Source organism: Corvus hawaiiensis, chromosome 1 (genome assembly GCF_020740725.1).
Source record: "Corvus hawaiiensis isolate bCorHaw1 chromosome 1, bCorHaw1.pri.cur, whole genome shotgun sequence".
Taxonomy (NCBI): domain Eukaryota; kingdom Metazoa; phylum Chordata; class Aves; order Passeriformes; family Corvidae; genus Corvus; species Corvus hawaiiensis.
In genome coordinates this window covers 80,990,612-81,002,877 of record NC_063213.1, presented here as the reverse complement: position 1 = coordinate 81,002,877, position 12,266 = coordinate 80,990,612, and the positions used below count along the sequence as shown (strand labels likewise).

The window sequence follows — 12,266 nt, the reverse complement described above, 5'->3', positions numbered from 1 at the left end:
TTGTAAGCTCTTACTGTCAACTGCTGCAGGAGTGTATCTTGTTTTAAGCCACTCCTCTAGATGGCAAAAAAACATAAGCACCTGTACTTCTTGTCCATTTTCAGCAGAGCTGGTTTTATAAAGAAATAAAAGTATATATACAGATATATATGTATTACATAGTGTATACATACAGATTTAAATATACACACCATGTAATACTACATAACACGTTCCGTGGGAGGGAACTTGGAACTTGCTGGAACTTTAAGGCCCCTTCCAACCAAACCATTCTAACATTCTGTGATTCTGTGATTCTTTGATTCTATATACATACAGATACATGTATTGTAAGCTTGGATGAGTAGTTCCTATGCCTACATAACGATGCTATGTTGTACTGCAGTTGCAAATATACAGTGCAAAGGTGCTGGTGGTAAGGACATGATATCCACCATACACGTGTTTTGACAAGCAAGAGGCTCTCTGACTGCAGCCAGCATGTCCCATGGCCTAGATGCCCACTGGCACCTTTTGGTTTTATTTCAACCCATAGACTTTCCAAGCTGCACACTCCTGAGACTTAACATGGAAGCAAACCAAAGTGAGGATTCTGGGGAGTTACATTTCTAAAGTATGCTCTTAATCTGAACTAAAATCCACTGTATTCATCACCTGCTTTCACCAGATCCCACAGAGACTAATTCTTACCTGTTTCCTATAGACATAACAGGCTGCTATTGCAACCATGGTGGATTCTCCTACAAAACCAGCTAGAAGGGATCCTACTCCAAGAGTGGCTCCATGAACTCTGTTGAAGGCATAGAAAGAAAGCAGTCATTGTTGTGTGAGAATGCATGATTCATAATTATGTTTTCACTGGCATACAGAACCAATCTGCTGATAGAAATATTTTCTTCAAAGACATAATACACTGCCAAAGAGAATAACTGGTATCTTAAAGGACTCATTTGTTTTTTAATGGCTTCACTGTTTAGTAAAGAGGCACACTGAATCAAATTATGGACTAAGAATTTCAAGTCTTGTACAGAGTGCTGTAGAATAGATTATTTAACTTCTAAACAAGATATTCTTCCATTAGCTTTCTTAACAGTGTGTTTAAAAATATGGAGATAAATTCCCCTTAGGACACATTTTTGCCTCTTTGACATTTGTCTATTTTTTCCAAAGGGACATCACTATTGTGCCTGTCTAGAGCAGTTACGCTTGTAAATTTGTAAATGTTTCTTTTCCAGACAGTGACACTATTTAGGCTTTGTATCATGGTTCGTATTTGGAGAAAATGTTCTGAGCTATGCAAATTCAGCTATCAAGTGACAGGGAAGAGGAATGAAGAGGAAAGCAAGCCCCTGGGTTCTGTGAGGAATAATGATTTACCCTAAGTAAGGCAGCACGATGAGACTGGTGATGAGGACGATAATCCGCAGCACTGAGCTGGGTGCCAATACAAATGTCTTCTTTAGAGTCATCAGCCAACCAGTCAAGTGTGCTCTGACAGTCACTGTTCATAAACAGGGGAGAAAAAGAGGCAAAAGTATTTAAAAAAAAGTCATTCATCTCATATGCAGCTTTTTCATGAAGAGAGCACTGTTCAGAAATAACCATTGTGAAACTTACTGCTGTAACTTTGCACTCTACTAGAAAGGAAGTAGATCTTACGTTCAAATTGCTTTAATATACTGATTTGGGAAAACGAAGAAACACATAAAAAGCCAGTTATGGACAGCACTCCTTCCTACGAGCTGCTCTCTTAAAACCAATTTATTAGACAGTCCATTCTGTTTTCTTCATTTAAAAACCCCCAAACTATCCCTTCCCTAAACAGAAGTCCTACAGGGGAAAATTTTCCAACTGGCTCCTGTGTGGCACATGGTGTAACAGTCAGCACAAAAAAAGATATCTACATGTACCTATTCTCGTATTTGTAGTTTACCTTTATTATGAAACTGTCTTGTTGTATAAGCAGAAATCACTAAAAGATGTTGCATTTAATTACAGGGCTAGAAATCTGAAACATTTTGATTATTGCTGTCTCAGTCTTTGATAGGAGTATTAACTTTTATGATGTCATGCTTATGCTCTGAGGGAGCCACTGAGCCTGGCAGCAGAAGGGGAGCCTAATGGAGGTGATGTTCATGTGGAGGTGTTCCTAGATGCTCTTCCAAAGAGTTACTTTCAGTCTCAGCACACATGTATTGCTACTGCCATTCATGTGTTTGTTCTTGGTCAACCACGACAGAAAAAATTCAGGCTTTACTTTTGACAGTCTGAACTCTGCCTGCTGACTGACTGCTCTTGTGGCAAGAACTGTATCATGAGTACCAATGTAAACAGTCTGGGTCTCCAGCAGCTTCAGTACACACAGTGTTACATATGCTAGGCATGCATTTAGCCACGCTTGCACGCACAGCCATGCCAGACCCCATAGCCATTGGTTCTGAGGTTACAGAACTTTCATTTTCCTTTTCTTTTTTTACCTGGAAGTGGAAAAAATGAGAAGATGCGCAAAGGAACGACACACAGCTCTGCGAAAGCGAAGTCTACTCCAATTATGTCAACTAAAATCTTCTCTGACACGTTTGGCGTCCAAAACATCACAAAACAGAGCTAGAAAGAACAAAATTAAGAAATGTTTATATTTCAGAAGGGAAGCACAAGGAAGGGTAGGCCCTCCTGGACTAAAATATTTGTTTACCAATGAGTAAATAACTCTACTAATGGTAAATATATATGCTATATATTAAAATTTAACTTGCATTAAAATACACGTGTACATAAGAGAGATACATTAACTTCAGAAGAAATTCCTACTCTTTAATTTTCCTCACATACCAAGTGTGATGCATAGAGAAAGAATTTTTATCATTTCTGCAAGTGGTTGTACTTGAATGGTCTATTATACAAACAGTAAAAACCTTGATTTTTACAGCACTTGGTCTGGTTAAAACACTTGTACTCCTAAACAGATTATCAAATTTTTTAGTAACTTAAGATTTGAAATCCTCCAAGACCCAGAGATCTGACCTAAGACTAGAGATTTAGACGTGCTGTTGGTATGCAATGTCTGATAGCAAGGCAAAGGTGTTCATCACAGTCCTACAGACACAGTGCTCTCAGGCCACAAACCCATGAAGTCTTGTTATTTTCATTAAAGAGTGTGCTGTTTAGTCCATACAGGAAAGGAAGACTTCCATGAAAAACCCATGACAATTGGTACAGTGGTAGTACATGCTGTTTAATTTTTTGGTCAGTCCTGAGGCAGGGCTTCCATCTGAGCTGAAGGGGCTGTTGGCAGCTGCAGGTCTGGCTTCAGTTCAAGGCACTCACTGAAGAACAGTCCTGACAGTCCTTACAGGACTTTCCCTATAAGAAACCGTACCTTCAAGTACAACTGCTTTGTTATTTAACTTGGTTTTGTGATTTAAAAAAATCACTTCTTATTGTTATTCTTGTAGTAAAGTGGATGTTAAGGAAGTGAGCTGACTGAATGGTGCAAAACTTGAGGCCTTAAATGCTCTGGCGCTCCTCTTGTCAGGTTACAAACCTGTGTACCCTGTAAATTATGCACATTGGCTGTACAACAGAGTCTGGAAGACTCTACAACCACTCTGTTATAATCTAGCCTACCATCTTGTATCATAGCAGCTAGCTCTTTCCTTTTTATCCAGTTATCACACCTGTACATGTTCAGATGGCTTTTCAAACTAGTCTTTGAAGTCCTACAACCTCTAAGACAGCTGGGATTTCACTCTCATTCTTTGGTTGTGTGTCAGAAATTGTCTTTTCTGTTAAGAGTCCAAGCACCCAGGCTGCAGAAGTCTCCCAAGGCCTGTTACTGAGTGGCCTGCGGGAGGTTTCGTGTTCTGACCCTCTGTGTGGTGAACAAAACATTCCACCTTCCTGCATAAAGGTCCATCTTCAGTTTTCTTCTGCACTTCTTCGGGTAGGAACTACTATTTATTTGTTACAATTGCAGGTTTTACTTGACTAATTTGATACTGTCTTTAGTGTATCTCCATCACCTCTACAGAGAACAATGAGTAGAGCAAGGTAAGAGCAGAAAACAAAAGAACTGAGCACTTCTTTTGCCAATCTACATGTACAGAGTATGACTGAAGCAGAGGGTACAATGTAGAGCAGAGGGGGTTGTGTGGTTAAGAATTCTGTTATTAAAAAGTAACTGTACAACAGCAGAGTAAATTCTTTCATTGCTGGAGACACCCTTAGGCAAACTCCAGTCATTTGTACTCTCACTGCAAACGCCCTGTAAAGCGGTCATACAGGGAATATTTTGTCAAGTCTTTCTTCAAAGTCCAATAAATAAAGTAAGATACAAGGATGTCCACTTTTCATTTAAAATTTGCTGTTTTCATGAAAGCAAGGACCTTTACACTGCCTGCACTGCACAATGCCATTAGTGTCCTAGTGAGCAGTATAGTTGCTGCTGCTGCCAGATTCCATACATGCATGCTAACAGCAGAGCCTGCCCACTGCCAGCAACAGGCAAACAGAGAAGTCTTTCCCTCTTCAACAGCAGCTTGAAAAAGTGTTGAACATGGTTAGACAGGCAAACAAACAAGTGACCAAAGGCACTGTATGCAATCCTGCTCTCTAAAGTGAAGGTTTCCTCCTAGCCTTAATAAGAACAGACTCAATCTCCACCCAGCTCCCACTGGAGCAAGGTCAGTTTGCTAATCAGGGATAATGACTTACACCCAGGTGGTATGTGGTCATTCCTCCTCAGCTGTTGCAAACTGCAGTCTTCCCCACCCCCCAATCAGCAAAGACTTGTGCTGGTAAATGGCTTCAAAGAGCACTTCTTATAAAGCAGCTGGTGGGTAAAGACTGCTAAGCTCAAGAATAAGCAGTCTGAGGAGGTGAGGCATGGCAGCAGAAGGATCTGTTATCTCTGTCTCAGCATTCTTCCATCTTTTTGGTTGTAATATTGATAACTAGTTTCATTTTGCTGAGAGATCCCTCTCCATCCTCTTATGAGATGATATTCTCAATGCCCACAGGGAACAAAGCCCCAGGAAAATAAATTAATGTTTTGCATCATTCAAGCCCTCTGCAATTTAAATCCTGGAGTGCTTGCAACTTTAGAAGCTTACATACTATTTCAAAGACAAAACATAATGGAAAAAACCCAGGCTCTACTTCAGGCAAAGAATAACACTAAACATGCAAAGCAGGAAGGTATTTCAGCTGCTGACTTCATTACAGATGGTATATTCTGAAAATAGGATGAAGTCTGCTTTTTTGTGATTCCAAGTGGTCTATATGATGTTTGTCATTATCTTGGTAAAAGGTGATGCCTGACAGAAGACTGGAGAAGATGGTAACAGTAGTCCAGGAGAAGTGGGACTGTGGCACAGACAAATAGAAATAGGCTCTACTGGAATAAGCAGTGCTAACTTCCTGCGACTCAGATCAGGAAAGATTTTAGGAAGTAGAATGTTTCCTATCCTTCTCCTAATTTAACATTGTTTTCTCACCCCACTTGTGTTTCTGTGCACGTCTGCAAGGTTAAAAATAGAATAAATGGCTTGGTTAGGGTTACAGCTGTACCTTCATTTAATCTAATCAAGAGATGAAGACTAAACAGTGAAAGCTTCTGCAGAGGCAAGCAATGTGCATGCAGAGTGGCACTGCAGCTTCAGGCTGCAATTGCAGTTGGCTGTTGAGTGTTGTACCTGGCAACTCTGCTGAGACCGAAGCATTTCAATGTTTTGGGAATAAGGATTTTTCTTGTGAAATTCTAGCAACAGAGCTTACTTGATTTTCTGTTGTCTTACAGTATGAGTGCAGCATGATATTAAAGGATAGTTTTTTTAAAGCCTTTGATCATTTAACCAGAACTTCAACTGAAGAGCGATGAGTGCTTTAAAAATACAGCAAGAAATGAAGGCGTGAAAAAATAGCAGAGTGTAATGCTAGAGAGACTAAGCAGTTCTGCATAAAGACAGTAGTATGTATTATGATGTTACCTCTGTATCAGCAACAGTAACCTAAGCATTTCTGAAAGTGTTTTAGTAATTTGAACTGATTTGAACTGATTTGAAGGGTTTTGGGTTTAGGTATTGTGTCTTCAACTGTTCTACACTGGTAAAATTTGAAAAACTTTACTAAATATGCCAACAAGTCACAGCACCATAAGAAAATTACTGCAACTGTACTAGCTCAGATCAAAGCTCCAGCTAGATAAGTACTGTCTGCCTGCTAAAGGTCACTGGGAGACGCCGAAGGGAAGGGCATAAAAAACAGGGCAAGTGTAGCATAAGAGATGCCTTTCCCAGTCTGCATGAGAGTTACCGCTTTAGGAGCTCAGTAATTGTGGTGCACCTTCATCCCATGCAGGTTATGCTTTGTTATCTAATATTAATGATTTTTTTCCTATACAGTTGTGCATTAAAAATCAGTAAAAAACTCTATCACTTGTGGCTTAGAGACCCTCCTCAGAGGTGTGCCTATTTTTATGTGGAACCTGGCTATTTTCAGCTAACAAATTCAGCATCTAAGCATACTCAAAAGTCAAAATTAAAAACAACTGCGTCACCAAGCCTGAGAGAATGCAGCAAATTATTGTTTCAGTAGGGAAAGTACAGAACTGCTAGTGTTCAGTTCAATTTCTCTTTATTCTCTTAAGTACAATTATGGCATTTGACTTTCACAAATGATTGTGATGAAAGATTGTTCATGAGATTTTGTTCCAAAGGCTGCATGTGTGAGTCTGAATGCTTCTAGTTCTTGAAAAATAACAGTCTTTTCATAGGCCTTGCATCTCCTGGAAGCTATTTCCATTTATTCTGGTTGCTGACAGGGATTGCTAAACCTCAGAGACCCACTACATAATGCATTATAATACATTATGCTAACAAAGGCTATTGTCATGTGTATAGTAATCTGCAGGGTGCCAGACTGATTTGCTTTTCGGTACTTGTAGAAAACTGCCTGTATTTGAGAAGTTCATTGATAAATATAAGGCACAAAAGAGTATTCCAGTGAGCTATGAACAACAGTACAGCTTTTCTAGACCTCGTGCAGTCTTTGATTAGAAGAAACTCTGGCAGATGACAGAGACATGGTATGGCTCTGTGTTCCTCAAAAAGAAATTAAGGAATCCAAAATGAATGTTTTTAAAAATAGGTTTGACATATGCCAACCTGGAATGAGTCTGGAATAATAGATTTTACTGTGGAAAATGGTTAACCTGGTGAAGGTTATCCTGTGATGAAACACAGTTCTTATTTTTCTCCAGCAAAAAACCTCTCAGCAGATATTTCACATAATTTGTTGAACGTGATATATTTGCAGAAGTATGGCTGTCCAAGTGAGGTGTTTTACCCTCAAGATATTGTTCTGTGCATGTATTGAGGGTTGTAGCTTAATTTAACCCATGCCTTGTTCATTACCTATTACCATTTGTGCTACATGGTGCCCGGTGAGGGCAGGGAGAACCTACTTTGCAAATTATTACACATCTCAGCTTTGAATTGCACCTCGGGTCTTTGAGATAGTATCAACTAAATTTATAACTTTTATTGCTATGGAAGATTATAAATGACATGATTTAGCTTTTTGAACCGTGCAATAAACAAATCAAAATTAGCCTGAGTCTTACATGGTTGAATTTCCTGATTTGCCAAATGCCTCTATGGTCTCCCTCTTTCTGACATAAACAGAACTTCCATAATTCTGTCTCCTTTTAGAACTTGTATCACACAAGATGAACTGATTTCACAGATATATTTTTGAAGTCAAGATAATATCTTGTTCTAACTAGCATCTGTGCCAAATGCTGGATTGTCTCCTCTGTTCAATAATCTATTTTACAGGATGTTGGAAAAAAAATGTTTATTTTGTTAGTGCTGTTTTCATGGCTATTTCAAATCCATACCTTCATCAACCTTGAAAATTTAGTTCTCTAAATGACTGCATAGTACTGGGGCTTTTCACTCAAAATCTTACTCTAGCATCTTACTGGTAAAGGAAACTGCACTTCTGTATTTTTATGAAGAATAAAAGTAATGACAGTTTTTAACTGTTAACGTCTTACTACTACTGAAACAACAGAAATAGTTAATAGTTACCCCCCCTTTTCAAATTCCAGTTGAGGTGTGTTTCCGTGTTGAATAGAGGTGTGGCACAGAATACAAAGTCCTAATACCTCCTGAAGCTACCATGCGCCTCTCAGGTAGCTGAAAACCACAGAAAGCATTCAACAGGGTTCTTATGAAGGAAGGCGATGCAGCTACTCACTGATTTACACAAAGAAGTGCTTTTGTGTTTTATTGTGGACCAAGAAATCATAAAGTCTAAGTTTTATCTTAAAGGCATTATTCCCTGTTGACAGGAAATTGTATGCAATTTACCGTGACAATAATCAAGTAAAAACCTCGTTGTCTTTAAAGACTTAAGGGTTTTGGGGTTTTTTTTTCAGTTAGGTTTGTTGTTTTGGGTCTGTTTGGTTTTGGTTTTTTTAATGCACAGTTCTATAAACAATCATGAAGTTCTTTGGAATCTGTGGAGGAATTGCTGGGTATGATACAACACTGGAGGCCAGCATCACTGCCTTGCTATGGAAGCTTGCTGCATACCATAACCTGGTCCTTGCCAGAATGGACCTGCAGACTCATGCTATCTTTGCTGCATTTCATGTCAGAGAGTGGTCTTTGCAGAGCCACACATGCAGTTTTGGCAGTTTTGAGGAATTTTTGATACACAGCAAAAAAACTAAATTCATCATCCCGAATTGTTTGAGACTTTGAGGTGTCAAGTCATAGATCACAGAATATTCTGAGTTGGAAGGGACCCTCAAGGATTATCAAGTCCAACTCTTAAATGGCCCACACAGGGATTGATCCCACAACCTTGGTGTTATCAGCACCATGCTCTAACCAACCGAGCAAATCTCAGGGTCAAGTTTGCTGCAGTCTGATGCTCTGTTGAGACATATTATGATGTGTGTTCATGTGCCCTGTAACTGTAAGGTAAGAAAGCGGGTCCTTTTCTTGTGTGGGAAACGTAAAGTCTTCAGGAACAGGCTGTCCAAAGCCCCAGGGAGCTTGTTCTGACATCACAGCAGACACTGCTTTGAGCCAAAGGCTCGACCTGATGAACTCCTAAGTTCAGGAGGCCTTTCCAACCTGAACAATTCTGGGGTCCCATGAAACAAAAACCCCTGGATCTGTGAGCAGTAAAAATGTCAGACCGCAGTCACATTTGAAACTGATTTATCATAATGCTGATGACTTGAATCACAAGGACATTCTCTCATAATGATGATCCCTCAGGCACATGCAAGTCAGTATAGATTTCTGTGCACTTTGTGTTCTGTGCAGGAGGTGTAAAGCTGAAATCTGCCATCATAAAATTTGTCAAGCAGCGGGGGAACCAGAGCCTGCTTGTGGGAACACCCCCTACCTTTATATCTCCTTCTGAAATAATTGGTTTACACATACCTAAATCTCCCCCCACTCCCCCAGCTTTCCAGCGTGACAGAGCACTACGTTCTTTAGAAATAAAGGCAGGTCCAGCAGCTGCACAATTCACTGACACTCTGATAGCATTAACACAATGCCACATCTGCTGTCTCCCCAGCTGCTGCTGAAAGTACTTACGTGGTATTTTCCAGGCTGGGTTGGGTCACTAAATAGTTTAAGGTATTCATTGTATCTCTCCAATGAATTATGCCACTTATTTTTTTTTTCAGAAAGCAGGATATTTTACTGCACTTCTAAAAAGCTTCAGTAAACCAAAGACAGCAGATTTCTGGTCTCTCTTTGAAAACTGTCCATGTCCCAACTTAGTAACTTTCTTCTGTCCCAAGTTTTCTGCACCCCTTGCTGCTCTTCCTACTGTGAACAAGAAGTTTGAACAGAAACATTGCTGCAGGGACAATTTTTGATGCTTCCTTTTCTGCCTGCTCCAGCCACTCATGCAGAACAGACCCTTTGTGTGAAACCTGAACAATCATGAGGGAGACATTAATCTCCACCTCACTGAAGCAAACAAAAACTATTTGTTCCAGGACAAAGGCTCAATGCAGTACCATGGATAGGACAAGGCCCTTGTGAGGATTTCATAAAGTCTGCCTCTGGTGGCCCAGCATCTTCCTGAGCAGGCAGGAATGCTTCCATTCATGTCTGTAATAATATTTACTGAAATGGGAACTACACCTGACCTTGAAAAGGTTAAGAGCCTCTTGAGCAACTGTCTGCCAATATGCCATTTCCCAATTGTTATTTTTTGCCAATATGCTATTTTCCAATTGTTATTTTTGTGCCAGCAGCCTGAAGATTAAAAAAACAATCTTGGAGTTAAGAGATGGGCAAAATCAAAGCAGTGAAAACAAATTCCTCCACTGGATGAGTGGTATTACTCTAAAGGCTGTCCTTGACCTTCATACGGTCTACAACAGTAAAGTCAAAATAAAACTGATTTAGTCTTAAAAGTTAATGCTGCTTTTTTAAAGTATGGATATTCTAGATAAGACTTGTGAGATCTTTTTAATACAATAAGGCTGTAATGACACCATTGGTGAAGTAAGATATGAGAGAGTTGGGGAAATCTGTCCGTATTTTTACGTTCTTTCTTTGTATACTCACAGGAGATAAGGACACTGAACTCTGCCACCCAGGGAATTTCAGGCACTGGCATGGTCAACAGCTGGGGTTGTGTCCTCTGAGAGGGACCAGATTCTTGTGACATTTATTCCTGTGGATTTTACTGTCTCTCAGTCCAAATTTGCCACGACTTTAGTAAAGCCAGGTTGTAACCCCTGATAATAACGCAATGCAGAGATGCAAAACAAAGACAGCCAACAAAAGATAGGAAAAAATGAACACAAATCCAGTGGCCTCTGCAATGGCTTAGACTTCTGACATTGAGTGTCACAGGTAGATATGGTGGCAGCAAAATATTTCAGAGAATCACAGAATATTCTTAGTTGGAAGGGACCCACAAAGATCATTGAGTCCAGCTCTTAAATGAATGACCCATACAGGGATTGAACCCACAACCTTGGCATTATTAGCACCATGCTCTGACCAACTGAACTAGTCTCATTTGCTTTCATTTATCTTTAAACTCAGGAGGAAGAACTACACAGAAGGCAAAATAAATCTATACAGTACTTCAGTTCTGAAGAAAATACAGTTTGTACTGTTTCTTAAAGCCAGTTGCTAGCCATGACTAAGCTCTTCTTTGTTATAAAAAGGTATTCCTGAAAGTGAGCAACAAATACCAGGAATGGAGATACACCGCAGTAGCTACTCTGAGTTGGAAGGTCTTCAGGGGTAATTGATTATTCTCATAAGCAGAAAAGGAGATATTCAGGAAAATTTCCAGTTCAGGAGAGCTGTAAGCATGACTTTGGACAGGGGAGGATCAACTACTGTTTTACCCTGGATGAACTGGACAATATACTATAAAGTTTGACTGCTGTAAACTATGTGGAAGGGGAATGAGGATTGGCAGTATTAATCTGCAATTTGATATTGTGTGATGCATTGAAAAAAATCAATTATTATTCAAACCCTAAAGTACTCCAGTCAGACTTAACTTCCAAAAAAACCCACACACCCCACCCCCCCGCCCCACCCCCAAAAAATCATATAACCTTCGTCAGCCTTAGAAAACAGCAAAGGCTCACCCTAGTTAATGCACCAACACAAGCCACTTTAAGAAAGTTGGCTCTTAAGTAATCTTCCATTTATAAATTCTAGTGCAGTGGTTGGTAACTGACCTTCTGGAACTATAACACCAAACACTGTAACACAAAACACAGTCCCAGGCCATGTTTGTTAAAACACAAACACTTCAAAAACTGAAAAGCATTATTGCCATCAGAAGTCATATTACCTTTCTGCTCCAGAATTAAAATTTGTGATTTCTACAGAGCAACTTAGTCTGTGCGATGTTTTAGCTTGAGCACATGAACACTGAAAAATTCACAGATTTCCTTGTTCACATTGAAAGAAATCATCATGATCCTGTTTTTCATGGTGTGGCACAGCTGTTTCTTCTAGTAAGGCAGAAATGCTAGAGTAGCCAAATCCTCAAGCCACAACAGATTAATGAGGTTTCTAACTGTATGTCATATTGCATTCCCCATTTGCAGGAAAGATGTTCAGTATCTGAAATGCAAAGGAACTTAAATGTATGGCTCCTCCTTTTCAGACCATGATGCTATTCCCTAGATCATGAGTCAAAAATTTGTGAAAAAATGAGGCTTTGTGAGTGTCAGTTCATTTTTACCTACTTGT

The 12,266-nt window shown here is 39.6% G+C and overlaps 1 protein-coding gene across 1 annotated transcript in view; it reads right to left on the bottom strand.

Annotated features, from left to right (window-relative positions):
* The window catches only part of ANKH (ANKH inorganic pyrophosphate transport regulator), a 107,936-nt gene that overhangs the window by 11,246 nt on the left and 84,424 nt on the right, over positions 1-12,266 (bottom strand). Inside the window, exons 9-11 of the mRNA XM_048311604.1 lie at positions 2,478-2,607; positions 1,378-1,501; positions 691-790 (exon numbers count right to left, since the gene is read on the bottom strand). Coding sequence (XP_048167561.1) covers positions 691-790; positions 1,378-1,501; positions 2,478-2,607 — 354 coding nt within the window. The remainder of the gene's footprint in view (positions 1-690; positions 791-1,377; positions 1,502-2,477; positions 2,608-12,266) is intronic.